The sequence below is a fragment of the Podarcis filfolensis genome (genome assembly GCF_964270895.1).
Source record: "Podarcis filfolensis genome assembly, chromosome: 17".
Lineage (NCBI taxonomy): Eukaryota > Metazoa > Chordata > Lepidosauria > Squamata > Lacertidae > Podarcis > Podarcis filfolensis.
Genome location: NC_139621.1, coordinates 40,115,481 through 40,143,150, shown reverse-complemented (window position 1 = coordinate 40,143,150; position 27,670 = coordinate 40,115,481). Strand labels below are relative to the sequence as shown.

The 27,670-nt window shown below is 42.3% G+C and overlaps 1 protein-coding gene across 19 annotated transcripts in view; it reads right to left on the bottom strand.

The window, feature by feature from the left end:
- The window catches only part of ADGRL3 (adhesion G protein-coupled receptor L3), a 531,565-nt gene that overhangs the window by 93,454 nt on the left and 410,441 nt on the right, over nt 1-27,670 (bottom strand). For all 19 annotated transcript variants that reach the window (XM_083592813.1, XM_083592800.1, XM_083592815.1 and 16 more), the window contains 3 exons: nt 26,246-26,466; nt 18,394-18,460; nt 17,018-17,109 (listed from right to left, as the gene is read on the bottom strand). In XM_083592813.1, coding sequence (XP_083448939.1) covers nt 17,018-17,109; nt 18,394-18,460; nt 26,246-26,466 — 380 coding nt within the window. The remainder of the gene's footprint in view (nt 1-17,017; nt 17,110-18,393; nt 18,461-26,245; nt 26,467-27,670) is intronic.

Genomic DNA, 27,670 nt, shown 5'->3' with positions numbered 1-27,670 from the left:
TGGGACACCTTAGACCCCTGAAAGACCAGAGACAGTGATCTTCATTGTGGGCAGAGCCACCCTTAAGTTCTTCAGCTGCTTGACCATAGTCTTGCTTGGCTTACAAAACTGATATTAAGATCTGCTGCCTTTGAATAACATTACTATTCAAGTTTGAATAAAGACAATACAGCAGCCTTTGCGTATGATGACAAGCTTCCCTGCACCTTAGGCATTATTTACCCGGTATATAAGGATACATTCCTTAATGTTTTATTGTCAGTTTTTGGCAATAACAATTTCCTCCTTACATGAGTCAGACTCCATTATCTTTTATAGGTAATGGCATTAGAATCTTCTCAAGCCCTCTACTGCTCTCTGCTGACAGTTGGCCTATTTAAATGCCATTTTAAAATATACACATATTTGGTTGCCTACCAAACTGAAGGAGTAGCTAAACATGCAGATGAAAAATAGCCTCCATTGTCTCTCATTAAAAATACATCTCTGCAGTTCTTGGTTACAAGCAATCTCCCTCTATCCCCTGGCAGATGTATTTTCTGTTGTGACGAATCACTGATTTTCATGCAGAGAAATTCACGGTCACTCCAGAAAAGAAGACATAAGAATAGTGAAGCAACTCTCAAATTCTTATTTTAAAAGATAACATGAATGTTCTACTTATGCCTCGTGGCATCTAGATGCTGGTGGGATAATACTGTGACTCAAAACCATAGTTTTCTTCACATATCTTTACCCAGGAACCCGCAAACCACATTACAAGTAACTGCGGACAATTCTAAAGGCTGACTTGCTTGGCCTTTGCATTCTGCTGAACTGGTCAGAAGGCTTTATTTATTCATTCAAATATTTATATCCTGTCCTTCTAATGCATTCACACGGCTGAAGAGTGAATCACAGCAAACTTAAACACTACAGTCCATAATAAAACAACAATATGAAAACCAAACACTATAAAAACAGGAAAAAGTCACTGTGGGTTTTTAAAAAAATTCTCTGAACAGGGATAAACTCATGTAATTTCATTTGGCTAATTTTCCCTAGCAACTGAAAGACAGTGGAGGTTAGGGGAGTGAGATAGCAAGAGAGAGAAGGTCCATTGTTCAGCAGCACTTTCTTTGAACATTCTCTTAACTTATCACAACTGACTCTGCTAGGAAGACGTCTACCACCTAGGATGCTCCTCTGTCAGGAATGGCCAACTTGGGCATGTATGCAGGGGCTGATAAAATAAAACCATTTAAAAAAGGCTCTCTCCTCAGCTTTGAAGACACCATCCCTCTAGCCTGGCAAACTAGTCTCTCTCTTATTCCCCTGTTAGGGCCAATGAAAACACAATCTATCTGGGAGAGGCATAAGCCTTCTAGGGCTTATGCAACTGATCAGACCAAGGGTGGTCAAGGTGGCAGACTCTCATGTTGTAGAGTACAACACCCATCAGGCATTGTCAGCACAGCCAAAGCTCAGGAATTATGAGAGCTGAAGAGAACCATGTTGGCTACCCCTGAACTAGACTGACATTTTATGGAAAGATACAGATAGCGAGGTGCACCTTACAGCACCTAAGTCAAGGGAGGGGAAGGCTATTCTGTTATAGCAGAGTTGGGGAACCTGCGTCCCTCTCTTTATGTCTGCGGACTAAAAGTCCCATTAATCCTGACCATGGCTATGGTGGCTGAGGCTGATGGGAGTTGGAGTCCAAATATTGGGGTGTGTGTGTGTGCACAGACTCCCCACCCGTTCTATAGAATTCATCTTGCTGAATATTGAAGCTCAAGAGTATTGAAATGACTTGCCCAGACAAGTGTAATGCTACCGGTCTAAGAGGTCCTCAACGCATCTCTTTGCCCCATATCCACAGAATGAGGAGCAATTACAAGAGGATATTCAAATGGGATGTCCCAAAAGGGACCTGCTCCAGAGGGTACAATTAACGCCAAAGGGTGGAAATTGCAGGTTTTGGCTAAACACTTGGAGAAGCGTCTTATTGGTAAGAGCTGTTTAGTAGTTGTACAGACTGCCTTGAGTAGGTGGTGCTCTCCTCTGGAGGAAGTATTTAAGCAAAGGTTGGGCAGCCATATGTCAGGAAGGCTGAAGTTGCAGGTCCTGCATTCCAGACCCTGAACTGTGCAGGAAGTTGAACTAGGTGACCTCCAAGTAAATTTACATCAATAAAATTAAGATTATTTGTCACTGCATGAGAGATCTGTAGCAGCAATGAGGAATCATTTTTTGTAATGGCATCTCAATCGTTTCAACTGCAGATTTCAGTCCTTTTTTTTTTTTGGGCCATATTTCTGTTTTCTATTATATTCTAACCTTATATTGGTATGATCCAGATTTCCACCCAGGCAGGACTTCCTGGCAGAATACTAAATACATTATTCCTGAAAGCAATTCCCATGCTTAATGGCTCTGTAGCAAGACCTTGAGTATTTAATACATTTCAGGGCACATCACAAATCAATAACCATTGATCAGGGGTGAGCTTGGCTTTTTATATACACGTGGAACAATTCTGACAAAAGAAAATTAGGGTTTAGCACTGCAATTCAACACGAACATAACCCTCATAAAACAGGAGCTACACAAATCAGAGAATAACCTACAAAAGGCGGAGAATGAAGTCGCATAGAACAGAAGCAATCAAACAATCATGCTCAAGTCTACTCAGACAGGACAAAACAGAATTTGCATATAAGCTTAGCTCCCACACCCACAGTTTGTTGTTTTTTAAAAAACAACCTGGAGTTGGGGAACAATATAAACGGGGAAGAAAACACACACACACACACACACACACACACACACACACACACACACACACATACAGGTTTGGCTTCTACCAGCCAAACGATAAATATGATGGTGTAAGTAGGGATTCCCCGCTGACATCTTTTGCAGTTAAAGTAAGCTAAGTGAGCAGGTGTCTCCCAAAATTCCCTTGATGCGCTGGGCACCAATTTCAAGGTTCTGTTTCACATGACACTTGACACATAATTGAGAGAGCATGGTGCCAAATCTCATGTGTTTAAGGACAAAAAAAGTCAAGGGACAGACAGTTATCGCTGCCAGTTTGGAATTAAACTACAAAGCTATTGATTTCTACCTTTTGTGCGTAACTGCAGAATGCAGATCCAGGTAGATGAAAATGACCCCAAAGAAAAGGTTCGCTTATTTACATCCATTTTACAGTTGTGTATGAATCTTTCAAGGGTTAAAATCAGAGGTAGAATCTGCCCCCCCCCCCATTAAGCAGAACTATCACCTTGTGGAAGGGGAACTGTATGGCAGGCAGGCAGAGGGCTCTGGCAATGATGGGAAATGGAACTCTGAATGTCTTTTCCCACTGGGTGTAATGGGAAATGCAGCTTCCCCAAGATGGGAAAGATGCCGAGAGCATAATTTCTTCCTGGAGGAGATGCCCACTGTGTTTTTCCCATTATTGCTGAGCTCTCCTCACTAGCTACCCACTCTCCCAAGGTGCAAGTTTCTTTTTCTTGGGGGAGGGAGAGGTGGTAGTACAGTGGTACCTCTGGTTACGTACTTTATTCATTCCGGGGGTCCATTCTTAACCTGAAGCTGTTCTTAACCTGAAGCACCACTTTAGCTAATGGGGCCTCCTGCTGCTGCCGCACCACGCAATTTCTGTTCTCATCCTGAACCAAAGTTCTTAACCCGAGGTACTATTTCTGGGTTAGCGTAGTCTGTAACCCGAGGTACCATTGTAGACTCAAAAGGGCATTTCGCCTTTCAGACCTTAAAATGGAATGCTCAAAAGCATCCCTGCAAAGGTCTCTAATGTTCAGCTTCAATGCTTGAGGGCCACAAATGATTTTGGGGGCAAATTCTGGTCCCCATTCATTGACTGACTTATTCATAGCCTCCCCTTCCTCCCAAAGGAGGCAATGAAAACACTTTTTAATTCCAATACAGATGCAGACTGGGAAAGAGCTCAACTTTAAAGGTTTGTGCTCTTCCACTGCATGTCTTGCATACTGTTGTAAAACTATCTTACAGGTGCCCACAGCAAGAGCATCATGTTTTGGAAGCCCAGCGTCCCAAGATGTTATTGCAGAGACCCAGAACAGAGGATTCCCAGGGCTCCAGAGGATCATACAATGGGACACAGGATGTAGAACTGGGCAACTGAGGGGTGGTGTCTGGCAGATCAGTTGGTGGAGCCTGGTATGGCAGTGACATAGCCTAGTGATGCTTGGTTAGGAGAAGAGGTTAAAGGTAAAGGGACCCCTGACCATTAGGTCCAGTCGTGGCCGACTCTGGGTTTGCGGCGCTCATCTCGCTTTACTGGCCAAGGGAGCCAGCGTACAGCTTCCGGGTCATGTGGCCAGCATGACTAAGCCGCTTCTGGCGAACCAGAGCAGCGCATGGAAACGCCGTTTACCTTCCCGCCAGAGTGGTACCTATTTATCTACTTGCACTTATTGACGTGCTTTCGAACTGCTTGGTTGGCAGGAGCAGGGACCGAGCAACGGGAGCTCACCCCGTCGCGGGGATTTGAACCGCTGACCTTCTGATCGGCAAGTCCTAGGCTCTGTGGTTTAACCCACAGCGCCACCCGTGTCCCTTTTGGAGAAGAGGTTAGGGTTAGTCATTTTATGTGCCTGATAGATACAAGTGAAAACTCTAATCAAGCCAAGCAGAAAATAGCCTGCCCCCTTGACTCTTGTGCTTCACTCCGAATGTCCCGCTGCTTTCTCCTGGGGTGGGAAGAACCGCTCTTTAGCACTCGATCAAAGCAAACTGCACTTGGGGTTTCCCCCCAGACTGATATTTGCTCTGATCTCTCGCTAAAGAGTGGGTTTTCCCTGGGAAAGGAGCGGGGAAGGGGAAAACCGCTTGGACCCGTGCTGTCTATGCACGGCATAAGCAGACGCATGGAGGAGCCTTGAGATGAAACATGCGACAGCAATCCTGTGCACATTTATTTAGGAGAGTGCCCTACTGAACACAAGGCCTTAGGTCTGAACAAACATGCAAAGGGGTGCCTAACTTTATGTCACACCTCTAAAATACAGAAACTGTATTTTCTGCTTCGTTTTCTTTCTTGAGTGCTCTGTATAGCCAATATTTTAGCTAGAGAAAAGGAAATTGAAGGGGAAGGTATGGGTAGCTGTAGAAAGAGAAGAAATGTTTACCATTTCTACTGAGGGCAGAATTAGCCATGTTTAACCCTAATACAACCCATGGACTTATATAGGTTAAGCGAGATTTACTTCCAAGGAAACCTGCATGGGATTATGAACTTTCTCTGAATTGCTAATGTTCTGAGCTGATCAGGACTTTGCAACTGAGTTTAAATCATTCATTACAAGGCATTTTTTTGGGGGGGGGACTAGACCTGGGGGGGGGCTGTGAGAACTGTTCATCAACAAAATGAAGTTTTCTTCAAGGTGATGAAGCTACTTCCCTGAAGGGGTTAAAGAAAAAAATGAGGAATCTTCAGGTTAAGGGAATTCATTTTTAGCAGTGAGGGGCCAAGAAGACCCCCGGAACACCTTCATTGCTCACAATTCTGTGATCCTCATACTGAGGCAAGCAATTCAAGAAAGAAAATGATTACCAAAACAGAGCAAAATATAATTAAAACCTCCACACTGGAAAGCGGCCTTACAAGTGATTAAATCATCTACCTGATATATTAGGCTAAGATTAATGCATCAAAAAACCAGTTCATCTTCAAATCCTGAGTCTCTCCCAGGATGACAATGGTTGGAGGTATAAACTGTTGCCAGCAATTCTCACCCTCCTCCTGTGTAGCTGCCCACTGATAGCTCCCTTCTGAAAAGAAGCTAAGATATGAATCAATATGATGCTAGATAAGTCATTTAAGATGCTCTGGTCGGGCACACGGCCTTTACTGGAACTTGACAGACAGACGGGGAGAATGATTTGCTACGGCCAAGCTGGCCTCTAAGCATATAATCCCGCAAAACTGAAAAACCGAAAGGATATTTTCTACAAAAAGACCTTTTAGATTACATTACAAATGGAAGAAAAGTTTCAGAGAATTTCCTTGAGCTAGACATGGAATGAAATGAACCAATGTCTAAGGGTCTGAATACAGGGCGGTTATGCAAGACAGCTTGTGCTTTTCGTCTGTATTCCTTTTAATAACTTATTTACTTGCATATGTGCTTGTTGGTTTATATTTCCTCTTATAACCGTTTTCTTTCAGTACTCCTTTCTATTTTTCTGTTATGAGAATCTATATAACACAACTGTTCAGACTTCTGTGGGTGGGACGGGTGAGGGGTGTTCAGGAGCGACAGGGTGTTGTTAAAATTCTGACAATAACAAAATAAACATTTTCCTTTGGGAGCTTCTCTTGTTGTGGACTTTTAGATTAAAAACATATAATTCCCGAAATGCATACTGGGGACTGTAAAGTGTGAATGCGGCAAAATGGATTTTTTAAAAACAGAAATGCATCTTGGATAGTAAATAAATGTATAAATGACACTTGGCAACAATCCAGGGGTAGAATACAATGCTAAGCTAAGGCGATTGTTCTTTCAGTGCAAGCGTTTGGACTTGCTAGATGGAACAATCTCTCCTCTTCTTCTCTTGCCCCGTTCTGTTCTGAGGATTACTCTGACCTCTGCTGAACAAATTTTGGGAGGGCAGGAGGGGCATGGGAAGGAAAGAAAAAGCCAGTTGCACAAGGTGAAGTTCTTGTGAAAGCTCCCACTGACTGGACTCCTTAGTTGAATCCTGCCCTAGGTTTGCTTCTGTGTAATGTGTGAAAATGGATCACAGCCAAGAAGTTAATTTGGCTTTTATATGCCCGTTCTTCAGCAAGGCTGTTGACCTCAGCTCCTACTGATCACAAAGGCAAAAGGATCTTATGAGAAGAGCCACACACTTTCCCAGAACTTTTCAAGACTAAATGAGAAATAAACCATATCATGAGGCATTTTCACATGTTAGAAATTGATGTTCATATTTTACCTGAAGGAAAGGAGCTATCTGCAGCTGGGCTCACACGAAGCAAATGTAATTAATGGTGAACGTTATGGCTGCAAGTGAAGGCAGAGGAGGACTTTGCAACAGATGCCCTTCTCTCTTTTCCCCAGTGACACACTGCATCCCACCAGCTGAGCCATAGCCTGTGCATTTTGCTCATTTATTAATGTCCATTCTGCCATAACTGGAAGGATCAGAGTGAGTATTTACACAGCCACACACAAAATTAATAAAGAACGATTCAACTAACAATGCATATGCAATTGCCTCCAACTGAACTTCTCCCCAGATTTTTCGGGCTTCCAAATTCTGGTGTGGCTAAAGATAACATTACATAGTGATACAGCATTGTAACAAAGCCAACTTGCCGCATAAAACGATGCAGGTGCTCTTTGGGTAGGAAGTTGAACTTGCATTGAAGAGCATTTCCTCTCAGCAGCAGGAGGAAGTGTTACTGCTGGGAAATGTCTACCTGTTCCAACCCCTCTCCATCGATGAAATGCTGCCCAAGTCTGGGCCTTAAGCAGGATCAAGCCCAGGGGAGATTCTGGCTCAGCATTCTGCCACAGTTTTTAGTTCATATCCGCCTTTGGTTACTAGTTATGCACATCAGCACGTATGCGCAAGGTTTAAATCAAAGCTGGGTGAGGAATCCTAAGGCAATAATGCATTCGCATTGATTACTTTTAGCACTGATTTAATCAATGCCGCACTGATTAATTAATGATCAAATGTGTTGCAAAACTGCAGCAAATTGGGCATGGCGAATTCATCATTTTTAGAAATTTTGCAAGTTAAACTGGAAGGCAGGCAGACTGGACCACGGGACAGAGTGAACCTACTGGAGGAACTGCCCATCCTTAAATTCAATGGCTTAAAAAAGGCATTTTAGACTGCAAGTGAGGGCTGATGACTTCTATATCACTCTCTCACGCAAAAACTAGCATGTCAGGGAGAAATGATGCCATCAGCGTATACATCACACGGTGGTTTTGCTTGTCTTGCTTAGCTGTAACAATGGTTCCCAAAGATGTTTTTGTGTGGGCTTTAGGGAGATCCCAAAAGTGGCAGAGGCTCTCTCTCCCCCCCCCCCCCGCCACTTGCTCTGTAACATCTGGTATTCAGAGGCATTCTAACCACAAAAGGTTCCATCTTGCTCTCCTGGCTAATAACCATTGATAGCCTTTATCCTCCATGAATCTGATTAATCTCATTTGAAAGCCATTGAAGCCAATGACCATCGCATCTCGTGGGAACTGAATTTCTGTCACATGGTTGCTCCTTTGCTGAAGTGTACAGCTTCATCACTCAGATGCCGAGAGTGGAGGTTGAATCAATGTGCAGCACATTTGCAGAAGTGTATTGTATTTTAGTAATTGTTAGAGCCTTGAAGGGTCTTTGGCACAAAAAGGTGGGATTATAAATGAATAAATGAAAGAATACAGTATGCACAGTTACTGATTTGCTCAAGTGCACTAGATGTCTTCTTCTTCCAAGCACCCGGAGTAGATAGATGTACTGTTGGGTGTCCAGAAAATTACTGCATATAAATGTGCTTGAACCACCAGATAATGTCAGCCAGTGTTGTCCTGGGCTTCAGCTGCACTCAGAGCTGGGCAATTCTGCAAGGCAGGACAGGCGCTAGGATTCCCATAGTCCCATTCCCATAGCCCCATACACAGATGGTATATATGCCTTTAGGAACAGGCAACTCAGGTAAGAGGGCAGCCCTATTCTCAAGCTGAAGATGGTTCATCATCAGGATGTCAACTATGTCAGGACACAATATAGATGGAAATTCCCATGGGAAGTGAGGCAGACTTGAAAAGTCATTCCTGTCCAGCACTGCAGCAAATCTGAAAAGTCACGGAGTGAGGTATGCAGCGTTGAACTCCATCGGGCAGATCTTCCTGTTTCTAACTACATCACTAGCATCTCTCGTTACATCTTGTATGCCATGATGTTGAATACATGCCAGTGAGTCAGTTGGAGCAAGCCAAGATGAAGAAGTGCCAATCATCTCTGAATCCTCTGCGGTGTACAGTACAGTAAGCACTTATTAATGCCCTAGAGGCCTTGCTATAGTAAGTTTGCCTCAGGTCCTTGGCATGCGGATCCCCTTCTGACCAGGCCACAAAGACTGCCAATCCTCACAGATGTTCATTCCACTTGATTTGCTGAGCAGTGTTCTGGGCTTCAGGCCACCACGAAGCAAAATTCATTCATTAATGCTGAACGCTCCCTTTTCAGAGACCCGCTGAGGGAAGTTGTGATATTCTTGGTCTTAGAGGCTCTAGCAGAGTCACTTCCAAACAATAACTTGGGAGGTAAAAGGACCCCTGACCATTAGGTCCAGTCGTGGACGACTCTGGAGTTGCGGCACTCATCTCGCTTTACTGGCCGAGGGAGCCGGCGTACAGCTTCTGGGTCATGTGGCCAGCATGACTAAGCCACTTCTGGCGAACCAGAGCAGCGCATGGAAACACCATTTACCTTCCGGCTGGAGCGGTACCTATTTATCTACTTGCACCTTGACATGCTTTCGAATTGCTAGGTTGGCAGGAGCAGGGACTGAGCAACGGGAGCTCACCCCGTCACGGGGATTCGAACCGCTGACCTTCCGATCGGCAAGTCCTAGGCTCTGTGGTTTAACCCACAGCACCACCTGCATCCCTTAACTTGGGAGGTAATTGTCCACAATAATCAGAGCAGCTCAGGACAATTACCTCCCACAGAAGTCATTGATGGTGGGTACACAGAAGATTCCTATGCCATCATGACTTTGAAGGAAGTGGCTCACCTAACTGCTGGTACTTACTGGGAGCTGGAGTGCTCATGCTTCCTTGCTACTCAGGAGGACCTTGCTAAGTGTTGACCCCACGTAAGAGATGTGGGACATCAAGCTGGTGGTTCGGGGCAATGATCATTTAAAGAGTCAGACATAGCAGTTCTACTTGGTGGACATCTTTGCAGGTCTCACTGATGACATTTCCATGGGCAAATGGCTTGCCCTGGATGGAGAAAAATATCAGGAGAACCAAGCATCCTTCCCTGATGTCAAGGCAGAATACCACAGAGAATGTGGTATCTTCACATCTTATGGCAGCAAATTCTACAGTTTAACTATGTGCTGTGTGGAGAAGTAATTCTTTTTGTCTGCCCTGAATCTCCTGAAGGGCAGTTTCAATGGATGGCCCAAAGTCCTAGTATTATAAAGAGTTTTGGTCCACACCATACTTAATTCTATAAACTTCTGCTATGTCCCCCTGCCCCCTGGACATTTTAGTTTTAGGATAATTGCTCCAGCCCCTTGGTAATGTTGCTTGTCCTTTTCTGCACCTTCTTGCTCCTCTATAAGATATTTTTTGTTGTGTGGTGACCACAACTGTACATAGGATTCCAAACGTAGAATTCTATAGGGGAATTGTGACACTGGCGGTTCTGGTTTTAATCTCTTCCCTAACGATTGCTAGAATGGGATTCGCCTTTTCGCAGTTGCTACACAGTTAGCTGATAACCAATGAAAATGTTCGCTATGAACCAATATCTCTTTCCACCGCAGGTTCAGATCCCCACAGTGTACAGGTGCAGTTAGTGTTGCTGTTTTTGCCTCAAGATCTATCACTTTACCGTTTACTACATTTGCCTGATTGTTGGAGAGATCCTCTTGGAGATCTTGGGGAGATCCTCTTGGAGCTCTCCACTGTTCCCTTGGGTTTTCATCCTCTTGACTAACTTTATATGATCAGCACATTTGGCCACCTTCCTGCTCAAGAAGTTAAGCACAAGTCACCATACAAATCCTTGGAGGACTCTCCTCCATTGTGAGAGCTGTCCATTTAGCTTTACTCTGCTTCCTGTTCTTTCACTAGTACTATCCCTTAAGAGGACTAGTGAAGCTTCTCCTGCCTCCATGAAGCCATTCGTCCACAGGAACTGCAAGACTGAGCTCCTGCTCTTCATACTTTCTCACAGTTGATGCTCCCTTGGCACCTGACAGTTTGCCTTCTTGGACTATGCTGCTTCATTCTGGCCCCTCTGCTCACTTGCTGCCACTTGCTGAAACCTCACATTTACCTGTCTTAATTACGCTGTTGGTTGCCGGTCAACTAGCTGATAGTTTGCACCTATCTCACTTGGGGGCTCCGATACTGTTCCCCCTGGGAACCCTCTATTCCTAGGGAAGCTCGATCCACAGTGTGGACTCAGGAGTCTCTGCTACTTCCAGTACTCTATTCACTCCAGCATAGTGTCTCAAATGTACCATCTTTGGAGAACTGAATGTGAATATCTTCCTTCCTTCCTTCCTTCCTTCCTTAATTCCTTCCTTCCTTCCTTCCTTCCTTCCTTAATTCCTTCCTTCCTTCCTGGGCTAAAAGCTCTGCCATGGTTGTAATAATATAAATTATTAGATCATTTACCAACTGTATAATAAACAGTTTTAATAAATAACACTTGAACACACCATTTTATGTTATTAATAGCAGGCTCTGCAATGTGTTTTTTGCCTATTTACATTAAGCAGTACAGAACGGAAATTCAAATGCAGAATGGCATTGTTGGGAGCTGATTATTCAATCATGCTGGAGAATGAGCAAATGAACGAATGCCTGGTGGCATGACTAATGCTACTAGATCCTATAAAAATGTTGTTTGAGTGGGTAAGGAAAAGCTGGCCTCTGTGTCTTTTGCTCAGCTTAGTCCTTGGTTATGTTTCTCTATTAGTTGCTGGTGAGTAGAAGGTTTTTTAGATTAGTGGCTGGCAACCAGCCAAGGTCCAAGAGGGAGGTAGCATTGTTCAGAATAACTGGAGATACTTTGGAACAATTTTGGCTGAGATCTGTAGGAGACAAGTGATAGTCTGTTATGTTCTCTCCTAGGTTTGCCCTGTAGTAGGATATAAATGAGTGACACTTGTTAATCTGTTTCTTTATTTGGTTAGGTGGGTATGCTAGTCTAAAAACGCCTGAAGTAAATCCTGTTTAAGCAGCTATAGTAAACACAGCTGTATTATTGGGCTAGCTATAATCCAGGTGTGGTGTGCTCTGGGTGATATCTGGATTGAAAGTGAAACTGCTACATTGACATTCCTGTTGAGAAACACACAATACTCATGGCCTGTTGAAGAATTATGCATATTGACCAGGAAATGTGCATAATTCCCTCTTCGTGGACAGATTATGTGCACATTCTCCATGATGTGTGGCGAATGTGCACAATGATTCAGATGAACTGTTCAACTCATATTACCTTAAAATTCACACACATTGGCCCTATGGGCTCTAGGCCTTTCAAGCTTTTGTCACAATAAATGCTAGTCTTTTGAGTGCAACACGACCCTTTTGGATTTCATTATGTTACCATTATGGTGCAGAATGACACCAAAGTGGTAACAACCACATTGCTAAAAACAGAATCGCACCTATGACTTCTCAGATCACAGTGAAAAGGGTCAGGATGACTCTTCTTTCAATGAACCTTAGAAGATCAGTAATCTAAATCGTGCCTGAAAAGCTATGCGTAGTAATTGCTGCCAATCTAGCAGTGATAAAATGTGCTAGAATAAATCATTTTCCCCCAGTGCTTGGCCTAACCTTTAGACATTTTGATATACTGGAAGAACAATTACATTTTGAATGGAAAAGATCTACTTGGTATTACTTGGTGTGCACATGCATTCCATATCGTTTTCTTAACTCCTTGTTGTTAAGACCCAGAGTGTCCTGCTCTGGACCTGCAGAGGAACCCCTGGGACGAGGCAGCAAGGAAGGTCAGTTGTCACAACGTTGTGGAAAGTTCCTAATGAGCAACTTGCTTTGACAAGGATTGAAAGTGAACTGAGGTACTTTGAGTCCCTGCCTTTAATCCACCTCTCCTAGGCTCTGCCTGTTTGGGGATAACTAGGGTCTAGGGACACAGGTGGCGCTGTTGGTTAAACCACAGAGCCTAGGACTTGCCGATCAGAAGGTTGGCTGTTCGAATCCCCACAATGGGGTGAGCTCCCGTTGCTCGGTCCCTGCTCCTGCCAACCTAGCAGTTCGAAAGCATGTCAAAGTGCAAGTAGATAAATAGGTACTGCTCTGGCGGGAAGGTAAACAGCGTTTCCGTGCGCTGCTCTGCTTCGCCAGAAGCGGCTTAGTCATGCTGGCCACATGACCCGGAAGCTGTACGCTGGCTCCTCAGCCAATAAAGCGAGATGAGCGCCGCAACCCCAGAGTTGGCCACAACTGGACCTAATGGTCAGGGGTCCCTTTACTTTACCCCTTTCTCTACTTTCAGTCCTCATTTTGAATTCAGAGAAGTTTGTTGAATGATGTATAGTTGGATGGGAGCCATTTCAAAGACCTCTGCTAGTCCTTTTAGCTTGGGCTTGGCACCAAGACTGTACTTGTGGCCTTAGTTGATAACCTCCATTTTAGGGATGAATAGAAGCAATTGCACTCCCTGACCGTTTTCTGAAGTTGCTGATATGGGAGTTCATCAGGTGGTGCAGGTTCTACTCATTTCTGGAAGGAACAATGTCAAAAAGGTTTCTCTTTATCTTCCCAGAGCCTTCTCTGTGATATTCCACAAGGTCAACCCTGTTCTGCTATACCTCAGTGGTACAGCACATGTTTCACATGTAAAGAGTTATAGCATCTTCTGTCACAAAAAAAATCAGGAGGCACAGAAAGGAAATGACTTTGCCAAAGACCTTGAAGAACTGCTGCTATTTGATGTTGACCAGAGAGTACCCAATCTGTCCTCTACAAGCTTCATTCAGGTGGTCCGTGACGTGTCTGTGGATTTGTGGTTGAAGATGGGAGACGGCACATCTATCACATTAGATTTACGGATTAATTTTCCACTGTGTTTTATTGCTTCTTTTCTTTATTTCATTTTCTTATTTTATTGCTTCTTTTATTTCTTATATTATATTACAATCCGAATTCTACGGTGGGGAATTCACTGTCTCACTAAGGCAATTGTTCCTTCAAGGCAAGCATGTGCTGTTCGGGGGGGGGGGTTCTCCTCCCTCAATTCTGGCAAATGAAAGGGGCGCACAGGGGAGAAGGGAGGGGAAGCCCCATTGCACAAAGGGAAATCCTTGTAGGGGGCTTCCATTGATAAGATTCATTAGCTGAATCCTGCCCTGTTGAATTCAAATTGCAATACAATAATATACAATGTAAGAGGAAAGAAACAAGTAAAATAACATTAAAAAACACACAGCATCTAGACCAGTGCATTGCAATTGATACAACAGGCAGAAAAATCACTAAGCCGAAACCCTAAACAGTTTTTAAGGGGACCGTGTTTGGAAACCACGATAGATAGTAGTGGAGGAAAATGTTTGGAAACCACTGTGACAGATAGTACTTAGATGGACCAATGAGCACACTCCCTCTAAGGCAGCTTCATTTGTTAGTTCAATCTGTTTATAAGGACATTGGGTGAGATTCCCATGGAGATATACTCCCTGCTCACTAGTATGGGGCAGACTTGGAGCAACACGCCTCTATTTCACTCAAACTAGGTTCCGTTTCTGAGTTTATCTGTTTTATAGTCATGGAGGGGACTGTGTGACATGAGCCACCTGAAGGTGAATCCTGAGAAGTTGGAAATAATGATGGTTTGGCAGCACATCCTGCTCAATGAGGTTTGCAGCCCTGGGATGTTCTTGGAAGTTAAGGTCACAATGGAGGTGATATTTTTCTTTCCTACACTCCATGAAAGCGGAGGTGGCAGTCTTCTATTAACTGGTGACTAGCTGCCCATCTTTTACTTTGTTTGAAGCTAAACTACCAAAAGGAGGACCCACAACAATATGTTGCAGTCCGAAGGCAGCACAGTACATTCCATTTTCCCTTCCACCCAGAAGCTGTCTTTAAAAAGGAAGCACATCTTGTCCTCCTGAGGACAAGGAACAAAATATGGAAAAGGATGAAACTGAGGGAGGAGGACGGCATGCTAGCACTCATTTCAAAAACCTTTACAGACAGTCACATAGAAGAGACTTATTCTCTGTTGTCCCAGTGGAAGGAATTAGATCTTAAGCTACAAAAACAAAGATTTCTTTAGGAAGAAAATACAGGCTGAACAGTCCACAGATACAAGCTGAACAGTCCGCAGATGCTGAAGCTCTGGAATTTTGCACTTCAACAGGAGATTGGACTAAACAGTCCACTAGGTTCTACTGAACTCCACTACAGGCCTACTTTGGCTCATTCCCAGACTTTGGAAAGTAGTGTAAGGGTTTGTTTGTTTGTTTTTAATGTCAGGTCCATAGTAAGTAAAATATTCTGATGCTTTAGTTATTTTCTTGAACTTTTACATATGTTGCACTGATATTTTTTTAAAGTGTACCAGTAATGGAAGTTGGGGGGGGGGGCACAAGATATTCTGGTTAAATACCAAAAGTGGATTTCAAAAGATAGTATTGTTTTTGGTAGAAGGAACTCAAATTGCTAATAGGTGGGTTAAAGGTTTTCTCTAACATTCAATTACACTCAACAAGAGATAAGAATTGCATTTTAAAGATCTAGGTTAAATAAAGAAAAAAAAAGGCAATATCGTTGGGCTTTTCCTTTCTGGTTGTGCGTAGAATACAGAAAAATCAAACAATGATTTTTCTGTAAACAAGGGAAGGGTTTTAAAAGTGAGTTAGATTCAGATGAAGTAGAAGCAGTCATTGTAAATGAAGGAGGAACACATTAGGCACAAGAAAAAGAGTAATTAATGATCAAAATTTGTACCAAAAAGTTTCCCAATCTTAAGCTGCTACATGCTAATGGATGGGAATCATTGACATTTAATTATAAGATCTCAGCTGATGCTATGGATGTAAAAGGATAAATTTTAGCAGAGTTTTATCAACCCATGCTTTCTGATTTGGAGGGTGAGCACTATCCATATGGTCCGCCAAGTCAGATGTGACAGCAAACTATTGCTACTACTAAACAGGAAAGTGGGACGGAAGCTGAGATAAAGATGAATAAAGAAAAGAGAAGAAGAGAAGGTAGAGGGAAGTTCACAGCTCATTCTCTGTCCTCCAAATCATAGTTTGGATAATTGGTCTGAATTGAACCAGACTAATTATCACTAACTGGCTTCCATTCCTCAATGTCTATGGTTTTGAATTTAAGCCACGACAACAGAAACAGCTAACCTATAGAGACAATAACTTCTCAATCTGATTTAAAAGTGGTCAAGTCCTAGAGAAGAGGTCCCATTGGCAGACAAAATAACATATGGCGTACTTTGCTCTCTGGTTGGACTTCGTTGTCAGTAAAAAAACATCAGGAAGTAGTCTACTAGGACATTCAAAGTTCCCTCTGATACAAAAGTTACAGAACCATTTGCACCCAGTAAGTCACTATCCTGGAACACTAAGCACAATGAAGTAATTAAACAACCTACAACTGTATCCATTTCCTTCCTATTATTTACTTCTACTTTCGGTGTGAATTACATGTATACTTTTTGTTGCAGAAGAATAAATACATCTTTGTTTTAACGAATGAGGGCTGCTGCTTGTTTTTTAAACAGCTGTCTTTGGGCACTGGGCATTTTAAAGAAGTATCACTGCACCTCGCTAAACATTCCTAGATGCCTTTCAGATGTAGAAACAGCTGCTTTTGCATTAGAGGTTGCGTGGGAGCGCGACATTCATGTCGACTGGGTCTTTCACACAGAATCACACTGCCAAAACCCTACACTATAGCTACATAAGTTACCTTCATGGGAAAGGAACTCTCACGTGGTTGCTACTATGCCTTAATGGCATTGTACAATAGTGCAAAAATGTCGGAACACAAGAAAATCAACACTTTGGGTTGGATCCAGGCTATATAAGTTTCACCGAACTCCCACTGAAGGCAATGGGACTCAAGTCCGGACTGACTTGTCTCATCATTTTCAGTGTGGGTCTTGATTTCAATCAACTTTTTTTTGGATCCAACCTAGTATTTTCTTGCTGGTGTTATCCTAGAATAATTATGTGTTGTTTACATAACACAGCTGAGAACACAACGAGTGAAAATTCACTTACTTGATATTGTCGAGACACCCAGATTCAGGTTTCAATATGGCTGTATGATGAAACATTTTATAAAGAGCAATCCCAAGGAAGATTACATTAAGCTGAAATTAAAAATAAGAAGCAAGTTATGAGAAAAAGAAGGGGATTAACCCAAGGCTCTAGTTTTCTCTACGGCGGCAAAACTATGATTGGACTGCACTAGTTCACACAGCAAGTGGAGACTCACATTACTGTATGTTCCTCCACACAAAAGTAAAAATTCTTACAGATAAAGCACCAGATGTCAAAGAGAAGACTCTAGACTAGCTACCTCTCTGACATCCTAGTTTTCTTTGTGGGATGACTTTTTTTTTTGTATGCAGGACTGTACCAACATGTGTGCGCCCACCTGCAGCTTAAGTGGTACAGCCCAGACACTGATTTATGACATTACTGAGAGCTGGGCCTTAGTCTTTTATTTGCATTCTTCATAGCAGAAGAAGCGGATTAAGAAATTAGTTTGTAGGGTCAGCCCAAGTAGACAGTTTTCAAAGGTGACTTGTAGAAAAGGGGCACTGGAAGCCCACAGGGCAACACAAAGACACCACGTTAGACAGACTGATCTTAACAAGTTCTTTTACAGGGAAAAAAGCAGATGCTTAAAATCTGACACGTTGCTTTTCCGGATCTCTATAGCGTGTTATTCAATCCTTGCTCTTCAGTCACAGTGGTGACACTGCTGTGCAGGACTTTTGAAAATGTGCAAACACAAAGGCAGAACAGAATAATAGGATGCACAGGAAGGGAAGCAATTGCTAAAAATCCATGCTGCGATGACTAGACAAAGCAAATCCTGTTATACTCTGTAAAGGTACAAAAATCCTCAACCAATGGACCCATAGGAATCTTTCTTGAAGGTGCAGGATCAAGGAACCACACAACCAAGATAACAACCAGAAGACAACAGTTAAACACTGTTTCTGTATATGTCTCTAAGACCCAAGCAAAAAAACAACACATCTTGGCTCTGTTGAACCTTTAGCAGATTAAAGAACAGATGTGGGTTCAGTCTCTCATGTATGCCCTTTTATTTGCACAGGTTCACAAGAAGGGCAAATATTAGGGCTGGACCATCTTGGTTTGGCCCACCTGGGGGCAATCCAGGGATGTTGAAGGGCAAGTAGGAGATGGGGGGGGGGAGGAGCAGCAGGCAGCAAAGAGCACTGCAGGACTGATTGAAAAAAGGACTTCGAAACAGCCCCACACTGCACTTTGGTTGCACAAGCTTTTCTCCAATGTGCACAGCCTCAGAGACCAGAATTCAACTACCAGGCAACACCAGGTACTGTCTGCTAAGTATGTGATAAAAACATGCACTGAAAGTCATGCTAATCAGGAATTCTTACCATAATTATCAAGGTTGCAGGTCCTATAAAGCTCCAGATGAAATACGTGTCAAGCCGAAGCCAACATCTGTAATGGAAATGCAGGGAAATATGGCATGTAAGAGGGCATCTAAGAAGCATATATCAAGTGTGAGTAAGTGACAGAGAGGAATGGGAGCAGTGTAACGTTCCACTAGGAGGCAGGAAATATCACATTGCTTGTTCATTTAAAACCTGAATTATATGCCTGGTTTCTGACAGTGCTATTGATGGAGTAAGATAATTACCTCTGGAGGAAGCAGGAGAAAATAGCACAGATTCTACTTGCTAAGACCTTCCGTTTCTGTCATAGAAAATCTTTATAAAAGCCCTAAAACAGCCATTAAATCTAGCTGCAAGCTATTCACTGCTGCTCAGCCAGACTGTCAGCTTCCATAGTAGGTGAAGATCTGAACGATTTAGTGAAAAGGGAAATAAATTTAGGATTAGAAGGTCTGAAGCTTAATTAGATTCAGGAGTTTTCTGTTTTCATGAATATTTCTAGAAATGCAACTGACCTTTAGAATCAAGCTAGGTGATTCATGACCTGAACTAAATTATTAATAGCTTCATTTTATCTGATTTAATATCCCCTAATGGTTAATGATTTGGGGAAATTACATTTCCATTCTGAGTTTTCCCAATGACAAAATGGGCATAAGGTAACAAGACAGTTGAACATAAATCTATCCTTATGATCTTCTGTTTTTGGTAGTTTAACGTATCAAGAGCTGCACGCTCACAAGAGATTGAATACCTGCTATGCAAAGAAATATGAGAATAGTGTCATTTTCAAATATGCAGATTTTCTTTGAAATAAAATTCTAGATGGAGGCAGAGGACCTTCTGAACTGATGACTGAGATCAGTGATGAGGGTAAACAATCTAAAGTTGAATCCAGACAAGGCAGAAGTACTGTTGCTCAGAGATCCAACAGACTAAGAGACAGCAGTCAATCTCTTTTGGATAGGGTTGCATTCCCCCTTAGATACCAGGTACACAGTTGGAGAGTGTTTCTGGATTCAGCGCTGATCCAGAAAGCTTAGATAGTGGTGATGACCAAAAGAAGCCAGAACAGGTTCCCAAAATGGCACACCCTGAGTCAACTCTTTTAGATAAGATCAGATAAAGTTTATTCTTGTTCATACCTGATGAAAAAAATATAGTCTCCAATTCTCTCTCTCTCTCTCTCTCTCTCTCTCTCTCTCTCTCTCTCTCTCTCTCATTTCTGGGGTTGCCATTACTTTAAACAGATGCTTTCTACCCTTAACATCATTATGATGGGATATATTAAAGTGGTGAAATTTGATATGAGTTTTCCTTGGGAGTGAAGCTCCAGTGCTTCTGCTACATTTCAGAAATGGTGGGTTGATAATAAAAATCTCCCCAGCTGATAATGCTTCGATGTATTGCAAGATGAGTTTCCTTTCCCAATTTTTTCTTTCTGTGCTCAGAATGCAAAATGAAACTATCATGAGTTTATATTCTGAGTTTTGCACTGGTGTGGTCTACATGCATCAGGCGACGAGGAGCTCAAAATTGGCAAAACCGCTGTTGGGAGTCGCTTGCTTTAACCCCTTCATACTTTAAACCTTGCAGACTGCTGCAACTGACTTATAAAACATAATTTACCGAAGAGTATCTTGCCCAATGAGCAATCAATCTGACTTTTCAAAAAGTCGGGAATGCCGTAAGGGCATACAGCATGTAAATGTGACCTTTGAAGCGACTCAGGAAACTGATCATTGAGGGTAATAATTCATACTGTTGTTTTTTTAAAAAGGCATCTACGGCTCTGGCTCCCTTGGAGCTGGGGAGGATTTGGGTAAAATTGAAAGAGAGCCATGCCATAATAAGAGGTTCTCCTCTTGGGTGGCAGCTGTCACTCATCTGCCAGACAAACCCACCAAACAAGAGCTGTCTTTTCTGGTCCCCGCATTACAGCTTTCACGAGACTTTGCAAGAATGGACATGTAGGAAAGGAAGAACTGTGGTTGTTTCCTACAATGAACTCTGTCACAGGTTTGCATATTACAATGTTACTATGCAAGCAGAACTATGGCAGCTGCAAACATTGGCTTATTCTTCCTGGGCATTTATACATTGCTGTTTTAGCTACTGATGCAGCTGTTTCAGCATCCTGTTCTATGGTTATTTTTGTTTGTGGAAGAGAAGGAAGCTTAGCATTTTCAATTAACACAACAGTCTGCCAAACACAAAGCTTGCATTAATGTGGTGTCGTATGTATATTTCATGCGCAAGCCGTCTTGCGATTAGGCCCCTGTTTAAATGAATAGCGAAGATTCTTGCATTATTTCCATTCTCTCCTTAGAATTAGTTAGCATTCTTTGCTGCCTGACAGAGTTTCCATGTAACTTGGAAACCTGTATATATTCTCCCTTCCAATAAAAGGTATCAACTTACCTATTCTGCATTTCACGCAGAAGATTATACTTCATTATTAAACTTGCATTACAGATTTGCATAGCAAAACATCAGTCCTTTTATTAAGGGTCAAACTAGACAATATGTGGGAGATGTGTGAACAGTGTCCAAATGGATTCATTCATTTATTACTGAAATGCAGCAAACTGTATCAGAGGCTGCAGTCGGGAATGAAGGAGGTTTTCCCATTCCTTCCTGCTCAAAATTGCCTCTCCAGCCACCAGAGGAAAAAATATCAGAACCTTAGCTATGCCTCCCCCTGCCCCCTGCTAGGGGCAATTTCATCAGGGTGATTTTGAGCAGAAAACGGGCAGCATCTCCTTCCCCCTGCCTTTCCTTCATTAAAACGAGCAGCCCCCAATGGCTGATTTTTCCACTTTGAAAAAGTTGGCAGAGCATGAACAAGTATCACCCATGTTGTCAGCTTTGCCCTTGAGGTGTTCAGAGTAATTTTTAACTCCCATGGACAGAAAATTAGGAAAAGCACACTTAAAAAGAATTTTTTAAAAACCATTAGCACCGGACACAGAGGAAGGGGTAATTTATTTCATGGGCACAAATCATCCAATGGATGAGAGAAACACAACAGGTGTCAGGTCAGCCAAGTCAACTCCTATGGTGACGGTCCATTGCTGACTATACAAGAGATTAAGGCATGTCAGCTCAAAGTCAGTGAAATGTTTTCTATCTGCAATGTCAACATGCTGTATGTATATACCAAGCCTGGAAGTGTTCTACTAAAGCATTATCTTCTGCAGCAGTAAACTATTTGGATCTTAAACTGCCTCTGTGTGGTGACTAGAACTGGGGACAATGTCTGCTACCTGAGTATCTCACCCCAGATTTTCAACAGGTTATGGGCCCAGCTCCCCAGCTATCAGAGGTAAGAAGGCAGAGGACACCAAACCTGGATGGACACGAATCAGGCTGGAGTTGAAGCAGTAAATCAGAGGCAGATTTAGGGGAGTGTGACTGGTTTGGATGCACTGGGCACAGAGCCTTGGGGGTGGCACTGAATTTTGGCATTGCACAGGGCCCTGCTGAAATCTGAGACCCAGGTCAGCCACTGAGTAAATTTTTCTTGACAGATTCCAGGGAAGCAGACAGTGGTGAGTGCATGTGAAGTGTCTGCAGACCTCACGGGACCATTTTCTCCCAGTCTGGGTGGAGCTAAGTACTGTCTTGTAATAGTTGATGGCTCTCTGACTTTTAGAAGACATCTGAAGGCAGCCCTGTATCAGGAAATTTTTTATGTCTGATATTTTACAATTTTTAATGTATGCTGTAAGCCGTCAAGAGCCAGCCAGAGGGGTGAGGTATAAATAACAAAATTATTATTATTATTATTATTATTATTATTATTATTATTGATTCTTATTCATATTTCTGCTTTAACACAAAGGTGAAACATTTGAAAAGTTCAAAAAATGAGTTACTTGGGCAAATATGAAATTTGACAAGCCAGTTATGGCACTCAAAAGTAACAGAGGTGTGGAATTCCATTCTTCAGATTTTAAAACATTCTTGGAAGAGAAAGGTTGACTAATCCCTACTCTCCTGAAGAAAATGGGGTGGCAGAAAGAAAATATAGGATTTTTCAGGAGATGTTGCAAACCATGCTAACAGTTGCAGTCTATCTGCAACTTTCTGGCAACTGCTCATTATGTGCAAAACTGCTTGTACACATCTGACACTCTGGAAACATCCTTTGAGTTATTTCATGAAACCAAACCTAATGCAAAGCATCTCAGAACGATTGGAAGTGCAGCCTTGGTAAACACACCCAAGGCAACACACTGCAAAAATAGCCCCAGAGCTAAAAAACGGATTTGACATTATATGGGTTCAGGGGTCAGAATATAACTTTGAAGTTCCTTTGTGATTCTAGAAACCATATGTGTGTGTGTGTGTGTGCGCGCGTGTGTGCGTGCGTGCGCACAGCTCTTCAGGTATGCTAAATCTAGAATAGTAATTAATTTTCAGGACATTCATTTCCCCCTCAACATCTAAATAATTTGAGGAAGTATATTCTATTCAGCTGTTACGTCTTAACATATTTACAAATATCTCCATAAACATTTCTAAACAAATTTTAGAATTGGTTTGAATACTACATTTAAAGCACATTAATTAAATTGGTTTCCCCCCTTATCAAATATTTCACTTCAACTACTTTTGGCAATTAGAGCTATTTATAAGGCAGATAAATTAAGATGCCTAGCTTTATACTTTTGTTTATTAGGTATGTCATGTAATTGTTCAGTATCAAAAGATATAGCAATTCTTGCTACAGATTTCTTACAGAGAAATCCAAACACACTGTTTTTTATTTGGGTGGAGTTGTCTTTCCACCAGCTCTCCAAAAATCCAGTTTTCTACTGCCTTCTGTGGAATGATACCAACATTAGGCAGATGTGGAGCTCCCTCTTCCCCTCATCCAGTACGTGTCCAGGATTCCCACTTGTAGCAGCCAGCAAAAAGCCCCCAAATTTCAGTGAGTAAAAACCAGGACACTCCAAAAACACAATTTTTCAATTGACTTGCTTAAGACCCAGGACAAAGCTCCATCTTTCAAAAATTCCCCCTGGAAGTCAACTTTGCCTTTGAAATCCCGGTAATGTCCGCACTTCCAAATGGTGCTTTCCAGGGAGTGGGAATGAAGGAATGGGTTTCCAAAACCTAAAACCTGACTGGGCAGTCAATCTGAAACGGGCCCCAAAATCCGCATTTTTCCTTCTCCAAGGGAACATTTCTAAAATGCTTTAACTTGAGCTCTAGAGCTGTATAAACAAGTGCTCAAAGCTCTCTCCTTTATCAGTCCGTGACGCCTAATGAATGGCCTTGTCCATTCCAAAGTGGAGCAGGGATGACGCATCTGGGTCTTATCTTACACAGAGGCACAGACCTTGTCAGCCACCCGGGAACGGCACCAGGAGTTGGTGACCTCTTGCTCCAAGATAAGAGTATAGGAACAGGAACACCCTTTTATGGTCAAGAGTACCGGAGCAGGAACATCTGTGATGTCAACCTGCGTGTATAAACTGACTGGCTGGATTCCTGGGGAAGGGGGAGAGGGTACCTGGAGGATATATATACTGCATGAAATTTCTCATTTCTTTGGACTTGCTGTGAACTGACCACGCAAGTGCCTTTCTGCTGCTCCGGAGAGCAGAAATAAAGAACTCTTTCTCTGAACCATCCTCGGTGTCTTTTGACTCTTTCTTCCCTCTCTGGGAGCAACACTCACCCAATCAATCGGTAAAGTCTAATAAGGCTACAGGAAGAGGACAGGAATGAACTAGCCTGTGATCCAGTGGATCCTGATGCCATCACATGACAGCTCTGGGCTTGATCACTGGACCAGCTCGAGACACAGAGATCTCCCTGACATCCCTTTCCTTATCACTCATTACTTGAAGTTCTTGTTTTCTAAATAACAAAAGCAGTTTAATTTGTTGCAAATCTCCACCTTTCCTGACGCAGCTTCTACAATCTTCCCCCCGCCCCAAGCATATGCTAATCATCTTCCATGGGACCACGCACTCCCCTTTGCTTTTTATTTTTGTCACAACCACAATGACAACTGGGGATCCATTCAATCACGCTTGCTCTTTCCAAGTAATAACAGCTATAACAATTTGCTCTATTTCCTGCCTGAAAAGAAATCAAACCTTAAGGTATCCCTGGTGTGTATTAAATGCATCCAATAAACAATCATTAGATGCCACTGGACCATAAAATTTGAAGAGCTCCGACTTATCGCGCTGTTTGTGAATGTGCAATAGAGTGCTTAAAATGGCTGTACGGCTTCCCGCTCGGTAAGTGGCAAATCTGACTATATACGGAAGTTTAATGTGTATGTTCAAAATGGAGCGTGTGCTCTCTTTTATTAGATTCCAGTAACCATGTTGCTCATACGTGACTTTCTCCACCACCAAAAATAAATAGAATATCTGGTCATTATTTCAGAAGACTTGAGATAAAAGAATGAAAGAGGCTGTTTTAAAGACTGCACAAAAACCAGGAAATTGAGCAGCATCAGAGAACTCATTTGAGGAAAACAAACATATCATTATTGGCCTGGTTACCTGCTATACGCAAACGTGTGAAAAACTTATCCCTTGTTCTTCCTAGAGAGATGCAGCTTTGAGAGGGGGAGTGGTTAAGTGATGGTGGAAAGGTATTCAACCTTTCCCTTGCTTCCAGCTTTTCTAGATTACCGTATTTTTTGCTCTATAAGACTCACTTTTCCCCTCCTAAAAAGGTAAGGGGAAATGTGTGTGCGTCTTATGGAGCGAATGTAGGCTGCGCAGCTATCCCAGAAGCCAGAACACCAAGAGGGTGTTTTCACTGGCCAGCGATCCCTCTTGCTGTTCTGGCTTCTGGGATTCAGAATATTTTTTTCTTGTTTTCCTCCTCCAAAAACTAGGTGCGTCTTATAGAGCGAAAAATACGGTAACTCCCTAGTTTCTCCCCTCTGCTACAGGGTTATTTTATATTTTCATATCCTTACATTTAAATCTCACCTCTCTTCCATTATGGAAACCCCAGACCAGATCCAGACTTTCTTTATTTCAGCAAGAGTTCTGACCAAACTCTGCAGTCCCATTTCTCTTTTAATTGGCTTTAAATATTTTGGATAATTTAATGGCCATTTTGAAACAATCTTATTTCGGAGGTAGACTTAATAAAAGTGCAGTTGTTGATCGGGCATCTTCCCTATAGGAAGTGCTTCTGTTGTTGCAAGTGCTAGCTCCAGAAAGAAGTTTTTTTCTGGTGTGTGCTTGAGAGCCACAACACCCTCAGGTGTCCACCTAACATGGTTGAAACAGGATGTGCAAATTAAGAATTTCTTTTACAGTGTATATGACTTTCTTATGTGCCCTGTGAAAAGTGAGAATGGCAGCGCAACACAGATTAGAACCCTGCAAAATTAATCCAATTCTGCCACCATTAAAATAACCCCAAAACAATAATGCACATTTCTTTTCCTAAAACATGCTCAGCACAAAAGTCCGTAGTTTGGCAGGGTCTCTCCACTCTGGAGGGGATAGTATGCCTGCAAATTTTATCTATTTCTGTCAAAAGGAAAAAAAAATACATAGTATTTTTTCCAAGTTCCCAATGGTGAATTCTGTGTGCGGGGGCAGAAGGAATGAGTTAGATCTAGATGTACCCCAAGCTGAATTGGGGAGCCTATAAAGAACCTTGGAATGAGGCAGACTATTTTTCAAATCCCCAGATCAGGGTCCAGACCAAATATTCTGGCCAGTGCACACACCTACTGTGAACAGGCTTTCTATTGCCTATTTATTTCTAGAACTCTGACACATCCATGCTCACTAGTATTGGTTTTTCAGACTCCCCCAAATCACAGAATGAAACTCACACTTTTCCTGTGCCGTAACTTCTGTAGTCTACGGCCGCCGAAACAGCCACAATTAGAGCGGGCATGCCATAGCCAACCAAGTAGAAGTATTTTCTCCGTGAATGTTCACTCTCGAAGACCTCCACCAACATGATGTAGAGCTGTACTCCCTCCAGAAACATCCACGTGAAAGCAGAAAGGAAGAAAAAGTGCAGGAGGGCAGCAAACACAGCACAGGCTATCTGGGAGAGTAAAAAGACAAAGCAAAAAAAACCACAATTACTTGTAATCTGAATCTGACATTGATCCTGCGTGGAATGGCAAAAAAGGCAAATTCTATGTTACTGGTCAATGCTCAAACCCAGAGAAGGGGGCAGAGGGGCCCTAACATTGTGTGATTGCCCCATATCTGCTGTTTTTAGAAGTCTACAGAGAAAGGCATGATATGATGTGACTAACCCTAATTACTAGTTACTAGCTTGACTTTACACTTGGTTCAAACAGTACTGAATTAAAATGTTCTCCAAGTAAGCCTTAACAGCTAACATACCACTACCCTTGGATTATGATTCTCAAATGCTGAAAATGGTATATATATGCTTATCCATTCTTGGATCACTATACATTTTTGCATAGTTGATTATATAGCAGTGTTGGTTCATTAGCAAAACCAACAAACCACAGTTAATAGTATTATTTGGACCAACTAAAATGTCACAAAGTTCTAAACAAGCTTCAAGTTCTTCAGAACTCTTCTTCGGACTAGATGTAAAACAACGGGGGTTTGTGGGATGGAGGAGAGAAAAAGCTGAGCTTGATAGATTGGTGCTCAAATGTCTGTTGTTTTTATTAATATGGATTCAAGGAGGTATTAGCTGCAATTCTATGCACACTTACTTCAGAGAAAGCCCCATTGTATGTGTTGTGACTTGCATCTGAGTAGGCCTGCATAGGATTCCACTGTTAATCAGACTGCTATGTGAAAATAAAGTGCAACTATTTCTTCCGATGACTTGGAAACTTTTAATGCAGCCTAAAATCGTATTAGCATTTTCCTTTCCTGCAGTTCCAACACACTTGCTGACTCAAGTTCAGATTGCAGTAGACACAATCCAGATATAGTTTTTATGTATAATTACAATCCCAAGATCCTTTTCATGTGTGTTAGCAAAGCTGGAGTTTAATTTTATGAAGGTGGGGGACTAGAAACTAATATGGGAAATGTTTCCTTGTGGTTCAGAAGTTAAGTGTTCTCCCAAAATTAAGTTCCATATACAGGCAGCAGAGGATAATCGTATTCCAGTTTTAAAATCTGTTACCTGGACAACTAAGATTGCTTATACTTTGGGAACATTTTAATTGGTCTTAATAAAGGTATTATGCTGGTGTGGCTTTTAGACACCCCCCAACCCTACACCAATAGACCAACTATGCTTTTAAGGTAAA